Source organism: Anolis carolinensis, chromosome X (genome assembly GCF_035594765.1).
Source record: "Anolis carolinensis isolate JA03-04 chromosome X, rAnoCar3.1.pri, whole genome shotgun sequence".
In the NCBI taxonomy this organism is placed as follows: domain Eukaryota; kingdom Metazoa; phylum Chordata; class Lepidosauria; order Squamata; family Dactyloidae; genus Anolis; species Anolis carolinensis.
Window position 1 is genome coordinate 8,211,661 of NC_085847.1, and position 21,525 is coordinate 8,233,185.

General features: G+C 40.1%; 1 protein-coding gene across 1 annotated transcript in view; it reads right to left on the reverse strand.

The window, feature by feature from the left end:
* med13l (mediator complex subunit 13L) overlaps nt 1–21,102 on the reverse strand; it is a 103,185-nt gene extending 82,083 nt beyond the window's left edge. The window contains exons 1-2 of the mRNA XM_062958339.1: nt 20,844–21,102; nt 6,387–6,624 (exon numbers count right to left, since the gene is read on the reverse strand). Of these exons, the coding sequence (XP_062814409.1) occupies nt 6,387–6,624; nt 20,844–20,903 (298 nt within the window). The 5' untranslated portion in view covers nt 20,904–21,102. The remainder of the gene's footprint in view (nt 1–6,386; nt 6,625–20,843) is intronic.
* Between the last annotated feature and the right edge of the window lie 423 nt (nt 21,103–21,525).

The window sequence follows — 21,525 nt, forward strand, 5'->3', positions numbered from 1 at the left end:
GATACACTATTATCCATTTCTCACGTGTCTTCTAAATAAATGAATAAACCTGACTAAAGGACTTACTTTGGTTCCAAAAACAAACAAGTCTAAATCTAAATAAACCTAAATCTAATACAGAGCTTTCCAAACTGTGTGTCATGACACATTCGTGTGTTGGCTGCAATGTGTGGGTGTGCTACACGAACATAATTTATTATTTTATTTATTTCCATCATTTCTATCCTGCCCTTCTCACCTGAAGGGACTCAGGGCGGCTTATAAAACTAGCAGAATTCGATGCCAATAGACAACAAGACAAGAGACTAAAACATAAGCAGTTAAAACTTAAATAAATTAGCAATATGCAATATACAGATTTAAAAACAATAATGAAAAACATCTGAGTCTATGTGAAATAAGGAAAAAATCATTTTTCCTAAAAATATAAATGAAAGGTTTTCTTGAGATAAGTTGTGTTCCCATAAATTTTGTTATTAAAATTTATGTATGTGTTTGTATCTCTTATAAAAGGTTGGTTTAACCCTCGGATTACTAGTGAAACCGAATGACTGTGTCGCAAAATGATGCATGTCTCAAAAGTGTGTCACCAACATGAAATGTTCGGAAAGCTCTAATCTAATAAATCTAAGTGTAGCTCCAAAGAGGACCCTGTGTGAATGGGAACTAGATTTGGGAAGGGCAAATATACCCCAAAGCAATGAATGCTAGGTATCAGAAAGGGCGCACCAAACCCCAACAGGACTGTATTTGATTTATCTTCAGTTAAACTGAAATCCAATGAATAAAATGTTATTTCACCAGCCAAGCGAACTTAAATAAAGCTACTTCCCTATTTTCCACTCATGGCTAATAGCACCTTGGGATGAGGGCATGCACTTATATTAAGGGAAAGCACTGGGGGGGGGGGGGGGGGGTGAACTGCACACACAGAGACATATTTCTACAGCATTGCAACCCTAATTCAGCTCTCATCTCCATTACCAACAGCTGTTCCTTGAAAACTGCACACAGAATTTTTATTACTGGGTGGTATGTAGTTATTGTAAATATGCAAAATAAAAAAGACATGATTTTAGCCTAAAAGAAGGGGTAAACTTAGTCAAAGACCTTCTACAACACTTATACATTGGTTCTCACTTGAAGTAAAGAACAGTGATAAGTAAGGAAGCAACATATAAGAACTTTAGAGAACAGCTGGCAACTGCTGGAGAATGGAGATCCAGGATACATTCCAAATCATAGTGTTATGAACCAGGCCCGTTCGCAGAGCGTTGGTCATTTGACAAGCACAGCGGAGCCTCCTCCACTTCCCTCAATCTTGCATCAGGACACAGACATGTAAAGTATGCTGTAGCCATTGCCCTTAAACAGTGCTCATCTATTTATAAAGTAGGCTGTAAATATGTACATTTTTAAAGGCCTTACAAAGTATTAGCAGAAAAAGTCTTCCTTTTGTCCCTAGTAGAGGCGTTGGACTGCTACAGTGGAAATGGGACAAGAGATAGATAGGTTTTGGACAAAGACAACAGCTCAAGGACTTCTCAACCTTGCACCCTGAAGATCTCCGGTTCAATCCCCAGCAACTCCAGTTTAAAAGATGGAACAAGGAAAAACTCTATACCTATGTACAGCTCCCAGTCAGAACAGATTATGTTTCAGACTTAAGTGGATAAATACACTGACAGTATAAATCCAAAAGCCACAGTAAGGTACAGCTTTTATTAAGATAAAAAGCACTTTACAAAGGAAGTAGGCACCTTTGTTTATGAATGTTTAATTGTTACAGTAACCAATTATAAGCATGCTTGATCAGGAAATATATTAATTGGAGGGTCAGAAATGTGGTACAAATCAGCACTTTCTCTCTGTGATTTAAATTGCTTTGATTAAAATTAATCCATCTCGATCAACCTGGAGGGCAGCTGCAAGAGGGCACCATAATCAGGACAAAGAAACTAGCTTCACACGCAAAGATAAATATTGTCTACAGTCAACAAACTTTTTAAAAATGACATTAAAAACACCCTGGTGGATATTTTATAAGTTAGTGCACCTTAACATGTGGCAATAAACCCCAAATTTCTTTGAAATTCCTTTGTACATTCCCAGTTTTCATTTTTCTGAGGAAGGAAGCTAAATATGCATGTTTAGGAAACTACCGGAACTTTGTGATAGATGAAAAATAAATAAGACATCCAGGAAATGACCAGGAAGCTGCACCAAGACTTTTTGCCAGGATGGAGTAATCCTGCTTATTCTGCATCAAAAACATCAAGCAGATGTTGAAGGACTGCAAGGAAGGCAGGATATCATTGATCTGCAAAAGGTAAGTCTTGCGTTTAATACGTTCAAACTTTAGCGTACTGACAACAGTAAAGCTACATTAGTCGGAGCTAAACAGCCTCTAGACTTCCAGCCCTTTGAGGTGTAAAGCAATAACTGAGAGTATCTTTTGGCATATGCTATGTACATATCCTTTATCACTGAAATGCAGCCTGCTCTAAGATTTCTGGGATTAAGGCACAGGCCTTCTAAGTGAAAGAGAGTTCAAACTCGAGTTCAAACTCGACATAAAAATGAGACAGTTACTATTTCCGGTTTGGTAAGACTGTTCAAATGCATAAAATAAAACAAATTGCTGCCACCTACATACTGTTTATTGATTTATTATCAACTAGAGTCCTGTCACAGTTCAAAGCAGAAAATGTGGATACAGAAAGTGGATTATATGGCAGTGTAGATGGGGCCAATGATTCAGGGGGTCAACTTCCTGCTTGGCTATGAAGAGCTATTGGATGAGCTTGGGCAAGTCACACTCTCTCAGCCTCAGAGAAAGGCAAAGGCTTCCCCCCCCCGAACAAATTTTCCCATGAAAATGCCATAATAGGATAGCCATATGTCTGACCCAACTTGAAGACACACAACAACAGCAAAGATACTAACAAACATTCAAATCAAATGTATTTTACTGTGTTTGTATTGTCACCCAGCATGTCTGTAAAATATTACATGGAATTAACATGCCACAATTGTGTAGTTCAAGTAAATGCGATCAAATCCTAAATGATTTAGGATACTGGAAGAGTTTAGTTATTTAATGCTTCCCATAATCCCATATCACTGCAACACACAATGAATTCTACTTGAGCAGCTACATTTCAAGATGTGGCCCAGGGAAACTGCCTTCAGAATGATCTTCTCTCTTCCCTTTCCACAAATGTTCCCACTACCCATTTATTTTGAGAAGATTTTTCTTTTCTAAGAGACATGCTTAGTAGCAAAGTTCATGTTATCTTACACATAAATCTCAACCAACAGGTGCTGTAATTGTTTCTTTCAGAAGCATCTGAAGTGCAGAAGTACAAACGCAACGACAGATTCACCGCCACAGATGTTATATGTTTTTTCAAGCTTACAGTTAACCCCAGAAACAGCAAGTTGGATAATTTGGTTACTTAAAGCATTACACAGAAGCCACAGACACCTTTTTATAGTAGCAAAGGAAACGGTAGAAATGCAATTCCTTCCCAATAAGATGATCACTGAACATATTTCAGCCGCAAACTACACTTGAAAAACAAATAAACTACATTTCATGAAGAGAAAACATATTATTAAAGCTTAGCTGGGTAAGTGGGAATGTCACCCATGCCTCCACTCCAAACAGGTGCCTCATTAAAAATTAAACATCCGTGGAATTGCTTGATGCAGCACTTCGGAGCTGTCTCTTTAATTATACATGAACACATCGCTACCTGCATAAAATAGGCCAAGAGACACACAGAAATCATCCCTGCTCTGTGAATTCTCAGCTTCCATGCCAAGTAAACAATCTGGGATTTGAGAAGACATGCATTTTGTAAAGACCCAGTCATAACACTGGTATGTTACAGACCAGGGTAACAACCACGACACTACACGTTGATGACCGCAGACCACTATAATGCAACCAACTACCTTCTGTAATGCTTATTTTACCAGAAAAAAATAGACATTTGAATGTTCTCACCGTATTTGTTACAAGTTCAACAATGTGCTTATTTTATTTCTCTTTGTTTTAGAAGAGTTTTTTTCCTTTCTATTCCACCCTTCCAGATGACAAAGACTCTCAAAATTGCTTCCATAAAATATTCCAGGTCACAAAATCTAACAATGATCCTTGGGGGGAAAAATCATGCAAATAAGTGCAACAAACAGCATTATACAGTGGTGTGTTTTTTTAAATCCAGAATTAAACACATATAGCATTATAAAGCATGGTAAACAAAGCAATGTTCAAAATAAAGATGGACATCAGATATGAAAGTTCTATACATGGGGTGTAACAAATAAAATGGGAAATGAAATTATTTATGATGGGAAAACCACTTAGGCCCTGAGGGTGCCCGCTTATAAAACAACCTTCCCATTCAATTTTTAAACAGATCACCAAAGCAGACCAGCTTAAGAGAGTCATCCACAGCTCGAAGCACCAATACAGTGTGACTCCACTCAAAGTTTTGTCTGTCTTCTCTATGATGCCTGTACCATAGTAAAAGACAAGTATTTTATGGGAAGTCAGGGCGGGAAGCATTAGATACCTACTAAGCTCCAAATGATAGATCTGCTTATACACAATCATTAAAATTGTTTTTTAAACTTATCGAGATGAACATGGCTTTGTCTTTGAATTAAACCTAGGAAGGTTCAGGAACTCCCATAGACCAGGAAAGTGTAAACAGCCACGGAACCTAGAGACGCATCTATGACTGCTTGGTGACAAGTTGTTATGCAGGGAAACTTTAATGCATTGGAACAGATACCCAAACCTTTGAGCTGCTCAAGTGTAAAGGCAACGTGAGCCGACAGAGGATGATTCATGAACATAATGAGTAACTAGTGGTCTACATGCAGGAAAACAGATTCCCTGTTGACAGATGTGTAGCAATACGCCCCATGCACTTCACAAAAAAACCCTGGGGGCAGTGGCTAAGCTGAGCTGCTGAACACTGAACTGAAAATGGTCCCTAAGGCAAAGTGGATGAAGCAGCTGAACAGAGATATGAATATGGGTATCCTGTAGGTGAACCATATCCCTATTTGGAGAAGGGAAAGGAAGTTAAGTAAATAAAGAAAAAAATAAAGCATTGAAGAAAGCACTGAAAAGGGGGGGGGCAGCTTTCTAGAAAGGGATTAAAGAAAACTGCAAAAGATACAAGTGCTATGAGAGCCAAGAAAAAAATTCTTGATCAAAAGGGAGCCACCACCTTTCAAAGACTGAGAGAGAGAAACCTGCCCCATTGCCTCATCCACAGGGATATTCTCACTCTTTGCTGCAACACTCATAATCACAAAGATATTTGCAAAACAAATTTCAAAACTGAAAAGGAAATGAATATTCCATCCTAACAGATACTGTCCTGGCCTCAGAGGACGTGACAGGCACAGCTTCATCATGCCTAGGCCCAAAGGCTCCATCCCAACTGGCACCCTCCTGGCCATGGGTAGAGAGAAGAAAAGGCAGTATCTGTTGGACCTAATCGCCTCCCATACTGCCAGTCCCCTTTCCTTGTGTGTTCTGTCTTCTTTAAATGCTAACCCCAAGTGCAGGGAACTGACAAATTAACAATGTAAAAGCCACTGTGAGCCTTTGTCTATATGCAAAGAGCAAGATAAAAATAATATTCCCCAGCTATGCCCTCATTAACCTACAAGTTCAACTCAGGGTTACGGAATCTATCAGAGCAAATGAATATTAAAACGCTAGGCTCAGCTCAGCCACATGATTATAAGGTGAGGAAGGCAGAGTACAGAGGCCTCCATGCAAAACAGGCCCAAGGCCAGCAGCACAAGTTGTCAGCTAAAAACCGCAAGAGAGCCACAGCAGGTGTCCTACTATCCACCAGTCCAGAATGCACCAAGCAGAAGGGCCCTCACAACTCCAAGCAGAACATCCAGCCCAGCAAATTCCAACTGGTCTAGGAACGCTGGCTGCGAATGACAGGACTATGCCGAGTTCATCCAAAGCTATGTGATATAAATTTTGTAACGTACCCGTAGTCTCAGGAATCTGATTAAACTTTCTATGCAGTGTGAAAGAAGAAGAGAGGGACAAAGCAGAAAGCAGCAAAGAAACACGCTAAAGGGCAATTGCATGGTCATTTAATTAAGTTTATCATAGAATGCAAGAAAAGCTTCTCCATATCTTCAAAATCACAGACAATTAAGTTCCTATATTAAAAAATGTTATGGTCACGAGGCTTTTAGACACTTTCTCTCTCTGTTTTAGTTCAGTAAGCATGTTTGAATCGATATTCAAAAGCACTAGCAAAATAAGCTTTCACTGTAGAATCGCTGTAAATTGAAATGGAAAAGAGAGACCGAGGGAAAAGAAAAATACTCACTGTGCAGTTCACGATGTATCACATCCACTAAATTTGGTTCGTCTCCCCACCAGAATATCCATAACTCCTTACAATTTGGTTTGACATCCCGGCGCCAGACACACAGCAGATTGGCCTGCAGACAGCGGATGAAACTCAGAAGAATTGGATCATCTTGAGCCGGTGCCGAGATAATCGGGCCACAATCTCCATGGCCTTCAAAGTTATACCTGCGCCACTTGATGCCTGTGAGTTCTGCCTGCAGGAAACAAGCAAAATAAAAATACAGCATTAAATCCACTTGTTTTTAAAACAGGTAGGCAAGGAAGATATATCCCAGTTAACAAAGTCAATGTGTTCCTGGGCATTAAGTCTCTGGAAGAATATTTGGTAACACAGGCAGAAATAGCATGGAAAGAAAAGAGACAGGCTCTTGCACCAGAAAAGATTCTGTAGAAAGGAGCTTCTTAATCAGAAGGTTTTGTTAATTGGGATATATACCTGAACTGGAATCCAAATCTTCTCTTGGCAAAACTACACAGGTTTCTAACTACTATGATAATAATCTGAGCATCAATATCCTTTAAATCTTTTAATGTAGTGTGTCACTTTAGGATACACAGTAGTGTGCCACCTTATCATATGTTAGTTGTTGTGAGTTACCTTGTATGTGTCATACTTTTCATGCAAAATACTAACATGTTAATTTGGAAGCACAATATCTGAACCTCCATCTGGTTCTTTCTACACACTGAAAACGAAGCAAGCTAATATGCTGGCTATGTGCTAAATTGAGGGCCAGCCAACACGCCTCACCTGATGAAGACGGAGACTTTAATCTTAAATGCAGATAAGAGGGGGTAAGTACATGAAACTCCTTCGGGTTCCTCAGCATCTGTGAGTTGTGACTAAAATGAGATTATACCATTGTGCCATGCTCAGGGACCTCAAAATTGTTCAAGGACAACAACATCCAGTGTCTTGAATGCAAATATATACTGAATGTATTATAAATCGAAACTGGCTTTATTTAGGTCACATCTCTGATGGGAAAAAGGAGAGGAAGCAACCAAAATGTTTATTGATCTAGGCAGCATGGTACAGTGGTTTGAGGATTGGACTGTAACTTTGGAAACCTTGGGCAAGTTATACTCTCTTAGATATACAGGAAGGCAAAAGCCAACCCTCTCTGAACAAACTCTGCTAAGAAAACCCCATGATGGGGTCACTTTAAATCAGAAATCCATATACAATTTAAGATGGAGGGGGGACCTATCTTAAAGCTTATCAAATCAATTTCAAAAACCACAGAATTAGTAACTTACTAGTGACCAATTTAAAGAAAACAAAGGCTGGGTCGTGGAAGACACATTTTTATTTTTAGAATAAAGTATATAAAATCCCCAATCTAGACCATACAGACAAGGCAACTCTCAGGTACAATGCAGTGTCATTAACATTTCTATTTGTGCCTAACACTGTACTTGGGAAGGACCAGCCTTCGTAATTGCAACATGACCAAACGGTGCTCAGTGCTTAACTGCAGGCTGCAACATAATCACAACAGCACACAGAGATATAATCCAACCAGCTGTAATCTTTCAGCAATAACACTGGCATTTTTCCAAGAGACAGGTGGCACGCCAAAGGGCAGAAGCACAATATCCTAAACATTCCCTTGTCAAGGAACAAAAAGTGAGAAAATCCCTTCTGATTGGAAAGAAACCCATTACATTCCCAGTAGCTGCTGCTCGAAGCAGTCGAGTCCCATTTAACTTTCACCAACCAAATGAACTTCAAATGGTTTGTGTACATTGTATAAACTCTGCACCTAAGAAACATAGTCCTTCGTTCAGCTGCAAGAATTCTGTTCTCAACACTGAAAGCATGAAACTGGAATAATTGAAGAAAGTCATCATACTGTTTCTTGGCTGGATGGGAGCCAAAAGACTCCCGCAGCCGAGCATCCCTCTGCAAGGGATCAGACACCTGCAAGGACAATGACCTCACAATGGAGGTCCAGGTGGGAAGAGAATCACTACTATGAAGATTGTGCCTTCAGTCTCCACCCCGAAGATCATCTACCCAAATGTAGAATTCACTCAAGAGTACACAGAATTTCATAGAACAATGCACTTGGACACAATGTCTCGGAAGAGAACGGGCTCCTTATTTCCCTCATTTAAGGGCTGTTTCCAACCTAGAAAAATGTTGCATCAAAAGCCCAAATAGGTCCTTCTACTTGCACAAGCACTTTTCCAGATCATTTCATGGCCCACCGTGTGTTATCTTCTTTATTCAATACACTGTGACAAACTGTAGCTATATTTAAGAAGATGTTAATAAAACACTTTCGTGTTGCATTCAAAATTCACTGGATCCAGGACAGTGTGTGAAAATGGACAGTATTTTTTTAGAAATAAAAAGATGAACTAAGGAAGGGAATGGGACTGAAAAATAGAGATGTGGTAGCTCTGCTGAACCCCTATGATGCAACTATGTACCTAACATCTTCTAGAAAGGGATGCACAGCCCCGGAGCACGCACAAATTATCAGCGTACTCGACAAAGTGTTTTAAGTGCCTGTTAGCACCAAGGAGCCTGTTTATGCGACAAAGTATTTAACATGTTTGGCATAATGACAAATAATCTGTCAGTGCTCTGTAAGTGCTTGTAAGTGTACTTAAGTTCAAAATGGTTGTCAGGTTTGGAATTCTAGCAAGAACTGGTTGGTATGCAGAGAAAAGCATGAAAATTCAAAGTAGAGAATCCATAGGGAACAACAGCCAAGCGGTTATTTTACAGGGCAGCAGGCATTCTACGTTTCCTCCATAATTACCGGAAGCATTTTAATTATTCTTCACACAGAACCAAAATATAAGCAAGGTCATCTAGTGGGTTTCCATGGCCAAGTAGGGATTCGAACCCAGGTCTCCAGAGACATAGTCCAACATTCAATCCACTACACCACATTGTCTCTCCAAATTAAACATGAACTGATGAAAAAAGCAAACAAAATTACAGTCTAATATTTCTGCTAAGGAATATTTGAGGTTGCAAGCTGAAGTGCAGGCAATGAAGTAGCATCTGTGAAAGTGTTGGTTTTCAAGATATTGTTGGACTTGGGGGAGTAGAATGTTCTCTGCTGTAGTTGTGGGCATATACAGCCTCTGTGGGGTTAAATGTGTGGTTTGCCTGCAATACAAAGCAATGCTTTGCCCTAGACTCCACAAATGCATTTACTAGGGACACCACAGCAACGGGCTCCCCCAACTGGAAGATGTGTTCCTTATAAGAACAAGAGGATACAGATAAAGCTGAGGAAGCCTATCTAGTACATTACTGTTTAGATCATTAGAATCAGCTCTACAGGTGTGAGTCTTTTACAACATGATCCTGTACATAAGCAAAAGTTTTAGAAGTCTTGAATAAAGTATATTGAAAATCTTGAATGAAGGATACTGAACCTAGTTGGTAGACTCCCATGTCAAAAAAAGGAAATGCGTGTTATTTTTATCACAATCTTACATGATATACAGTACTTGTAGTGAAGAGAAAAAGCAGGAGAAAGAAAGAGAAAAATCAAGACATGAAATCAATCACAGAGTTAAAGAGAACACTTTAGCATAGATGAAGTCCGCATTATTTATTAATTCATTGAATTAAATGAAACTGCTATCTTTTTTAAAGTGCACATCTACCAAAGACATCTGTGGGTTCCTGGCTTTGTCAGTTGAATCTCTGACCCGGATTTAAATAAGTCACCAAAGACTTTCCATTTGTATTTTAATAGGTTGGCTCTGCACTAGCTGAAAAGGATTTGTGCAAGCTTTCCCAATCATGGACAGATCCACCCGTGACAAGGATCTCCAGATGGTAAGAACATGATTTTCCATTTCAAGTTAATTCAGCTACATCACCTCCTTTTAGCATTTAAGTCAGAGAGAGAGAATGTGAATGCCTGCCCTTCATAGTTGTCCACTCCTGCCCTAGAAGTACGGGACGATGGAAGTGACAGTGGAAGAGGGCAAAGTCCTCCCTCCTTACATGTTCTACCTAAATCCATAATGTCTGTGGTATACCTGCAATGTGAACCTTTGCAGTTGGCATACGAAAGGCTGCCGTGTAAATATAGTCTGTGTACTAGTTCTAGTAAAGCTTGGAAATTGTCACAGCAAGGCAGAGATGTCTTTCCTTGGCTTTGGGGGCTACTAGGTCTACTGGCAATTCCTACTGTTTTAATTGCCTTGCTGTTCTAATGAAAGTGTTTTGTACTATTTTATCCAATATAACACCTTAGTAGGATTCTACCTTTAATAGCAGCTTGAAAGGTAGCTCAGTTAGCACTGTATGAAAAACTAGGCCGGACAAGCCCCCACATCTCTCATTCAGAAAGCGGATTTAAAGCTCAGCTACTTTATAGAGAACACATACAATTCTAAAAATGTTATGGATTGTCCATAATTCCTTCTTTCTATCTGGAAACAAATACAAGTACAGACATTCATTTCCATAACTGAAAGCAAAGAGTACTATTTACACTTCCTCAATTGCCAGGCCTAACTAAACTGATTTATTTTATATTCAACTGAAAATCCAATAAAACTGAATCATTCATCATAACAAACCATTTCCAACTGCCACATGTCTTTCCAAATCCGTGTATCTATCCCAATTATATTTCCAAAACACAATAAATGGATCATTTTACTGAGATATTAGCTTCCCTCAAGCTGTACATAAAGTACTGTAGTAGCTGTTGTTTTTTCCATTACACCTGCATCTCAAGGTCTAGAGAACAAGTTCTTCACAATCGCACCCAGCTTTTCATTATACAGTTTTGTCCAAACGATTTCTACCGGACATTTTTAATTGACAGATCACATCCATTACAACGAAGACCTGAGACCACAGTCCTCTCTGTCTCATACAAACACATACATAGGACATCAATTTCAGATGACAAAAAGAGTACCACCATTCTGAATGATATATATGTTTCCTAATTCTACATGAAATGAGCAGAAGTTATACACAATTAGCTCTGCTCTCGTCAGAGTACTTTATAGTTGTTTCCGCCTACTTCTGCTCCCACCTTTCCATGGATAAGAGCAGCAAGTGGCTCCGTGCTTCATCTCCTGAGAATTCCTACACCTCCACTCCCTTGAAAATTATTAGATGCAAAATGTCTCATTATTTCACAACAGTTAGGATATGCCACCGTTCTGAAGAACCTGCAGTCATTTCCTCATCAAATGCTGAAAAAGGAAATGTTTGCCATCCCCTTTCAGGCAGGAAACACTCCAGATACAAAGAAATACAAAATAATGACTAGCATCTACCTGTCATGGAGATGACAAACAGAGCAATGTAACAAAGGTTAGGTGCTCCACTGAGTACATAAGACCCATAGATTCCCATGCATAATTTTTTTAAAAACAAGAACAACAGGTTTTACTGCTGCAGAAACCACACAAGGGCCACTGGCTGCTACATTGTGCCCGATTGTTCATTTTGAGGCTATACATTGGGGAAATGACCTGTAAAGCATCATTTGTATAGAATACTATCATTAACCCTTGAAGTCAAACATTACTTGCTACAATGGCCAGAATATCCAGGAAGCATGATATGATTGCACGCCAATCCTCAAAACTGGATTTTGAAGAAAAAATGACACAGTTTTGCAGCATATCTTTGCAGATCTATAAAACATTCAGGGGGAAAAATCAACATGCAAATGAGTTAATGAATACTTATTAAATCTCATAGAAAGAATCTGAGGCTGTTTTACCATATATACTGTAGCCAGCACACATGTCTAAAAAAGACTCAAAACGACTGTGGAAAAACAGAGAGGAAAGAAGAGAAAGACAACTAGGAAGTGTTGCAGTTGAAACAATGACAAAAAGGAAACAGAGACAATTCAATATCTGCTGCATCCACAGGGAATACAACGATGCCAAGACATCTAACAGATGAGCACACGAGCAAATAAGATACAAGTTTATTACCCTCTCTTAACAATGAGAATGTGTACAACAATCTCTTAAGGAAAACAGTACCATCAAAGGCAAACTGCTAAAGAGTGGCATCACTGCTATGCTAATGAAAGAAACAACTGAAATAAAATTAACATGTTTTCTTATTTGAACCACAATAAACAGTATGCCTGCCAATGGCTATTTCAAGATCTGAACACTATACAATACAATATTATACACTGTTACTCAGGAGAATACATGCTAGCAAATGTATTTAGGATTTCCATTTCTATTTGTTTAGATATATAAAGACTGAAAAAGCAAGAAAGCAACAGTTCTCACCATATACCCAAGCAGTCCACTGTAATATCTATCTATCTATCCACACAGCAGGCGTAAGTACAAAACATCTGGATGCAGGATACACTTCTCTGGCCCAGTGACTATATGAGTGGCTTTTATATACCATGATACACCAAACCATCACAGAGAAACCTTCTTCTGCACGTGGAACACAAATTAAAGCATTTATTCACCTCTAGGATACTTTATTGAATAAAAATTTCTGGAAAGCTATCCCCATGTGAAATTTTACAGCTGCAAACCCACAGCAATCCCAAGTGCTACTGTTCCGTCACATATTCAGTATTTAATCCATATTATTATCCAGAATTGCTAAAATTAAGTATTTATTTACTAATACACTATTTGCAATTCACAGATTATCTGAAACACAATGTACATCATCTCTGAATTGCAGCACTTCAGTCCCAGTCCTGAAGTTATAAACACAAGCACTCAAGTGAAGCTCAACTCTTCCGAAGTGCATTCTTCCTTTTAAAAAATCAGGAAAATGCCATTCTTGTCATAAGTCATTCATTTCCTAGAAAATTTCCTGTGTTCTCGTTCACTCAGCTTACCAAAATGTTACTGTGCAGTATGTTTTCTGAGGTCAGCACAGAGCAAGAACGCATAAGCCCAACCACTTTGACACTAGAAACATGATACAGTACTTGCTTTTACTGATAGTATCATGTGCTTAAACCTTCCTAGCTCAGAATATGCCCCAAAGAATTAAATAATGACAGGAGGCAAAGGGAAACAAGGCAAGCTGGGAGATGCTGGCAGTAAATTGAAGAAGCATTCACTGTGCCCACTTCAGGTTTTTAAAGGTGCCTTGCCTTCCAAGGAACAATGAGACAAAACAGTTAGCATTAGTACCCACAGAGGTCAAGCTGAGCATTTTCTAAGAAGCATAAATCTTTATCTGAACTCACTAAGGGATGTTCCCATGAAACTTAACACCAAGGACAAAACCTAATGGACAATACTTCTGATATAATAGTGAAAAGTCACAATCTAATTGATATATAACTTCTCTAAGAACCATTCCACATCTCCCCAGATGGGCTTCTCTGGAAATTCAGCCTGCTCTCCTTGTCCAGGATCTCTGCTATCTCCTGTCCTACAAAGGAAAACCCTGCTGCAAGCCTCATTGGAATGCTGTGGATGTAGCATATCTTGGTTTCAAGTAAGGCCTTCAACAAGATCCCCATGACCGTCTTGCAAACAAACTAGTCAAATGTGGGCTAGGCAATGCTATTATTAGGTGGATCTGTAATTGGTTAAGCGACCGAACCCAAAGGGTGCTTCTCCCCAATGGTTCCCCTTCATCCTGGAAAGAAGTGATTAGTGGCGTGCTATAGAGAGGGTTCTGTCCTGGGCCTTTCAGGACTCTTCAACGTCTTTGTTAATTATTTGGATAAAGGTTTAGAGGGCATGCCTATCAAGTTTGCAGATGACATCAAATTGGGAGGGTTAGCTAATACAGGATTGGGAGAAAGGTAGGATACTTCACTTAGGCAGAAAAACAAAATGCACAGATACAGGATGGGTGACATCTGTATATATGAGAAAGAGATCTTGTAGTGGACAACAAATTGAACATGAGCCAACAGTGCAAAGCAGTAGCTAAAGCCAATGGGATTTTGGTCTGCATCAAAAGAAGTATAGTGTCTAGATCGAGGGAAGTCATGTTACTCCTCTCTTTTACTTTGGTCAGACCTGAAATACTGTGTCCAATTCTGGGCACCACAGTTTAAGAGAGAAATGATCAAAGGTCTGTTTTCAGGAAGTACCGGTTAGTGAAATTCTAGAGGTAGCATTTGAGGGTTCAACACAACAAAACAGAGGTATATCTAGTTATGTGAAGCAAGTCTACAGCACCATTACAACACAAAATCATATGGTTTTAATTTTCCAAAGTACTTTTAACCGAAATCACTGAATAGTTGCCAAGATGAGAGTCAAGGTACCAAAAAAAACCCTCAGTTATTACATAAACATGTTTCCTACCAAACAAAGGAGACACAAATGTCAAAAATGCAATGTTCGTATTGTTAAATTCCATTGGTCTATAAGACAATAAATTGCATATAATCTGGACTGCAACCAGAAACTGGAAATATTACTGGGCAAGAAAAGCTCTAAGTAAGTAAAAGCAGATGGTGCTATATAGGTCTTAGTACACAATATATGCTTTACACAGCATATCATTCTGCTACAACAGATGGGCATCATGCAACTCTCTGGATTCTGTTAAACTACAATTCCCAGCAGTCAATGGTGAGGTATGGTAAGAGTTGCTGTCCAGGAAAATTATCACCTCTAAACTATATGAATGGAATATAAAATCATTCCATGTCAATCACATTTATTTTGTGATTATAATCAACCTTTGAAGCAACTCTGGCCTATATTTATAAAAACAAGGAAAGGGTCTTATACAAATATTCTCAGCACTTTGTCATTCTTCTTTCTCTTCCCAGAGCCATCTTTGTTTCTATTATTAGCTTTTGAAAATTCAGCAAAATACCAGAATTCCATTGTTCTGTTAACAGTGAACTAATACTAGCTAAATTACACATTTGCTGAGGTTAGTGACATCTGTTCTTGCCACATTTTAATGAGAGTAAAATTCAAATACAAACAATGGAGTATCATCTATTGGAATGCACTTTCTGTTACACACCTGTGGTATTTAGAAATCATTCTAACAATGGCTGTATGCTATTACACAATCTAGAACAGCTTTAACCTTAACAAAATTTCCTTCATGAGTGGGTAAAGTTTAATGTACAGATTTAAAAAAAGCAACTTAACATTTATAAGCACTATGTTTAAATAAACATCTCAAATTAACAGAAACAATGTTATTTGCTAAAACAGATAATTAGAAACAATGTATTCCTGGTTATGAAAATATTCACATACTTGCACACTAATACAATGTATTCAAAGTTAAAAAGAAACATGAGTTTTGATGCTTTCTGCTCAAGTCAAGAGTTCATTGTTGCATTTTCCTCATCATGGCAGAAACCATATGCTTCATTGTATAGAGACAATGAAAGCATTGCAAATTAACAAGTTTTTTCCATATGCTCAATATCAAAGCAATAAATAATATTTTAACCAAGGTTAAGAAACACAGATTGATTCATAAAAATGAGTAAGACTTGTGTAAAACAAAAGTGTGACGCTATCAATCCTTATTGTGGAGAAGGCTTCAGTGAATTTAGAGACATTTGCTTCAGAGTAAAGATATGCTAGAACAGTGTATATAGCATATTTTGTTAGTTAAAGAATAAGTCCATTCCCAATAATGAATATTGTAACAACTACATTAATGGCACATCTCTGTGACTGTGAGTCATTACAGAACTATGTTTACGCAGAAATTCTATTTCAGTGTAACTTGAAACTCTGTAAATGGGAGGAAGAATGTATTTCAAACAAATATTAAGTCATGGACATGGACAAAAAGCTAGTAAGTCAGATTTCATAGCAAATGCACCCATGCGTAAGAGCATACATCAAGCAGTCTGAAATTAACCCGTGACCCTTCAGTTCCTGGACAAATTCATTCGACTTCTATTAATCTGAGGCCCCTTCCACACAGCTGACTAAAATCCCACATTATCTGCTTTGAACTGGAATATATGGCAGTGTGGACTCAAATAACCCAGTTCAAAACAGATACTGTGGGATTTTCTGCCTTGATATTCTGGGTTCTATGGCTGTGTAGAAGGGCCCTAAGTGTGACTACAGTTGCTTTTCAAATTCAGACACATACTCTAGGTATGGAGAGCAGCTTTCTACCTTCAGTTTCAGGACTCCCTCAAATCCCAAATGCAACATGGGACCCTCACTATCCTTTTGTACTAATTCTCCCCCATCCTGCTTTTTTGTGTTAAAAGGGGAAGCAGATGTAGGGTTCTTCATGGGACCCACCAGATAGCAATGCCTTTCCACATTGACCCCACAGCAGTTCGGCCCCTCCTTCCCAAACCCACCCCACAAAGAATCCATTGCTCTGGATGCTCCGTTTAGTCTGACACTAGGCTCTACTTAGGATGATCTGTGCTATTAGTTATCATAGCCAATGTGGACAAAACAATGTCCTAAATAAACCCGCTCCACAGGAGGCCCAGGAGGCAAAAAGATGCAACCCCAGCCCTCTTTTCCCCCTGCCTGCTAGAGAAGGAGAACAGTGAAAGCCTGGTCAGAGAAGCATTGTTGGCCTGCCTCACATTGGGCTGACCTTCTTTGAAAAGATCCCTAGGCATAGCTGACCCTGGCAGCGCCATTCAAACCAAGCACAGAAGGAAAGTTGTCCATTGCCAGCCCTGAGGACTATTGTGTCCCACACTCATCGCTTGGATTTCCAGCCTGCTGAGAACCCACTTGTACTAACAGCAAGAGCAAATAAAAGGGGTGCCCCATGTGCAAATCCTGATCATGTTGCCACAACTCTGGAAAGGAGGCAGGCAGGCAGAAAAGAAAAGAAGAAAGAGTCAGGGGCTCAAGAGAGATGTTCTCTGTCTATCTATCTACACACACACATACATGTGAAAGGAAGGAAGGGGGATTCAAGAGAGATGTTCACTCTGAATGAACATGTGAATATGTATACACAAACAAGTGAAAGAGAGAAAACAAGGCAGAAAGAAGCTAAGGGCTCAAGAAAAGGGTTCTTTCTGTGCATACCTGTAAATATACATATGCACATGAAGGAAGGAAGGAAGGAAGGAAGGAAGGAAGGACTCCATAGAAATGTACCTGTGGACAATACATATGCACATGTGAAAGGGGGGAAGGATGGAGTGAGTGAGGGGCTCAAGAGATATGTTTACTCTGGGTGTATATGTGGTTACACACACACACAATTGCACATCAGATAGAAAGTAAGTAAAGGCTCCAGAGGGATGTTCTCTCCTGTACACCGAGCTCCAACGTGGGAGAAAGGAGGTGGGTTGGCACTCCTTCCCAGGGCCCTTCCACACAGCCATATAATCCAGAAGATCAAGGCAAAAAATCCCACAACATCTGCTTTGAACTGAATTATCTGAGTCCACACTGCCATAGATTCCAGTTCAAAGCAGATATTGTGAGATGGGGTTGTATGGCTATGTGGAAGGGCCCCCAAAGCCCGGAAAGGAGGGGCCCTGAGCTGGAGAAAGGCTGGGGCCCCTTCCACACAGCTGAATAAAATCCCACATTATCTGCTTTGTGGGGTTTTCTGCCTTGATATTCTGAGTTATGTGACTGTGAGGAAGGCTCCATAAATCCCAATTGAACTGGCAGTATGGACTCCGATAACCCAGTTCAAAGCAGATCTTGTGGATTATCTGCCTTGATATTCTGGGTTCTATGGCTGTGTGGAAGGGCCCTAAGTGTGACTACAGTTGCTTTTCAAACTAAAAGCATGGCCTAACCACGCTACCAGTAGCCACATCTGCAACCCAGAAATTATAAAGAGACATGGGAAAATTAGTAAGGAAGCAAGTACTGTATCAACAACAGGGCTCTCACACAATTCCATCTGAGAGGGAAATATTGCTGATTGTGCAAAAATACAAAAACTAGAAATAAATTGGTAAAATGTCATCTACTACTTTTTTTTAAAAAAAAGGATAGAAAAGCCTCTATTTTGCAGGACACCATACAGAAATATACCAATAAGAATGTCTACAAAAACAAAAGCATTCTTGCTTGAGATAAAAAGCATTCAGAATCACACTAGATATGGCATTCAGAAACATACAGTGCTCTAGGAGGCAGTTTCGGAATACAGAGAGAACTGCATCTAACTGGATTACAGGAGTCTCTCCACGCTGCTGCTTCTTCAACTGTCCCGACCCTAAGTATTTGGGGGGGGGGGGGTCCCTGAGCTCAATGTAGAGGAAGCGATACAAAGGGCAGCAGCAAGAAAAGACTTCTTAACAGATTGATAAGTACTGGGTGTATAGTGGACTCTGCAGAAGATGCTTCACACACACAAAAAGAGGAGGGGGCCAACCTGTCTCCAGAGCCCTTGCACACAGCCATAGAACCCAGAGTATCAAGGCAGAAAATCCCACATTATCTGCTTTGAACTGAAATACATGGCAGTATGGACTCAGATAACCCAGTTCAAAGCAGATCTTGTGGATTATCTGCCTTGATATTCTGGAATATAGGGCTGTGTGGAAGGGCCATGAGTCCACACTGCCATATATTTCAGTTCAAAGCAGATAATGTGGGATTTTATCCAGCTGTCTGGAAGGGGCCTCTGGGACCTTGCACACAGCCATATAACCCAAAATATCAAGGGGAAAAAATCCCACAAGATCTGCTTTGAACTGGGTTATCTGGAGTCCACACTGCTATATATTCCAGTTCAAAGCAGAAAATGTGGGATTTTATTCAGATGTGTGGAAGGGGCCCCAGAAGATCAAGGCAGAAAATCCCACAAGATCTGCTTTGAACTGGGTTATCTGAGTCCACATTGCCATATATATATACATTTATAATAACTTAAATATATAATATATTGTATATACATATAATATTGATTATAATATTATAATGCAATACAATATTATACTACTAATAATACAACATAATAATATTAATTATATATTCTATATTAAATGTAATATTACTAATAATATTACTATATAATGATATAGTACAATATAGTAATTTAATGCTTATATTGTGCAATTCTAATAATCTATTGTATGTTCATTTGATTTGTAAGCCGCTCTGAGTCCCCTTTGGGGTGAGAAGAGTGGGATATAAATGTAGTAAATAAATAAATAATAATAAATATATTCTAGTTCAAGGCAGATAATGTGGGATTGTATTGGGTGTCCAGAAGGAGCCTCCGAGACCTATATCCCAGAACATCAAGGGAGAAAACCTCACATTATGAGTGTGGACTCAGATAACCCAGTTCAAAGCAAATCTTGTGGGATTTTCTGCCTTGATATTGTGGGTTATATATATATATATATATAGGGCTGTGTAGAAGGGTCCCCACAAGATCTGCTTTGAACTGGGTTACCTGAGTCCACACTGCCATTTATTTATTTACTTACTACATTTATATCCCGCTCTTCTCACCCCAAAGGGGACTCAGAGAGGCTTAGAAATCAAATAAAAAAACAATATATTATTAGAATTGCACAATATAAGCATTAAATTACTATATTGTACTAGATCATTATACAGTAATCCAGCCATCTATGATTATACAGCCATCTCTTCTAATTCAAAGCAAATCTTGTGGGATTTTCTGCCTTGATATTGTGGGTTATATATATATATATATATATATATATATATATATATATATAGGGCTGTGTAGAAGGGTCCCCACAAGATCTGCTTTGAACTGGGTTACCTGAGTCCAAACTGCCATTTATTTATTTATTTATTTATTGACTACATTGATATCCCGCTCTTCTCACCCCAAAGGGGACTCAGAGCGGCTTAGAAATCAAATGAAAAAAAAACAATATATTATTAGAATTGCACAATATAAGCATTAAATTACTATATTGTACTATATCACTATACAGTAATCCAGCCATCTATGATTCTACAGCCATCTCTTCTAATTCAAAGCAGATCCTGTGGGGTTTTCTGCCTTGATCTTCTGGGTTATATGGCTGTGTGGGAGAACCCAGCCTGGTTTGGGATCCCTGGTTCCTCTCCACACAGCCATATCATTATGTATTATATTTTACATGGTAATATTACTAATAATATTACAATATATTGATATAGTACAATATAGTAATGGATTGCTATGCAAATAATATAATATTGTATGTAAATTTAATCTGTAAGCCACTCACTCTGAGAAGGGCGGGATATCAATGTAGCAAATAAATAAATAATAAATCTAGAGATCAGTCAGAATCTCAAGGCGGAGGATGCACAAGACCTGCTTTGCACTGGCCGGCCTGCCTGAGTCCACACTAATGCGATTCAAGGTGGATGTGATCCAGCGGTGTGGAAGGGGCCAGAGAGAGGCGCGGAAGGGATGGGAAGGGAAGGGAAGGGAAGGGGCGGCGAGTGGGGAAAAGTTGGGAAGGCAGTTGGCGAGGGCAGCCTGGGCAGGGCGGGCCCCGTTGCCTCCCCGTCTCCCTCGGTTCCCCGGGCTCACCAGCGAGAAGAGGTTGGCGTGACAGTCCTCCAGGCTCGCCCCGTTCGCCAGCCCGCTCATGGTCCTCCTCCTCCTCCTCCTCGGCCGGCAGAGCGGGGCATGTCGGAGCGGGCCCGAGGCGAGCGCGGCTCCAGGCCTAAGCTGGCGCTGCTTCCGTGGCCACGGCAACCGCCTCCCTCAAGCCGCAGCAGCAGCGCCGCCGCCGCCGCCGCGTTCGGTTCTTTTCTTCGCTTCCTTCCCTCCGCCTCCTTCGTCACCCGGCCGCCTCTTCCCCTCCCTCACGCACTGACAGCCATGGCGGCCGCGCCACAGGAGCGCCGCGCCCCCTCATTGGCCCAGCCCTCGCCACGTGGTACAAGCGGCCCGGCCCAAAGCCCAACTCCGCCGCTGGCCGTTGCCTCGCTTTTTGCTTTTTTTTTTTTAACCCTCCTCCTGAGGCGCGCGCCTTCCCATTCCCTTCCCCCGCCGGTGGGGGCGCTGTGCCGCTCGGGGGCGGGGCTTAGCCAGCCACACAGGCGCCTCGTTTTCATTCAGCTTGATTGATTGAGCTGGAGCCCCCAGATGGCGTAGTGGACTAAGTGACTTGAAGGTTGGGTTGCTGACCTGAAAGCTGCCAGGTTCGAATCCCACCTGGGGAGAGTGGATGAGCTCCCTCTATCAGCTCCAGCTCCATGCGGGGACA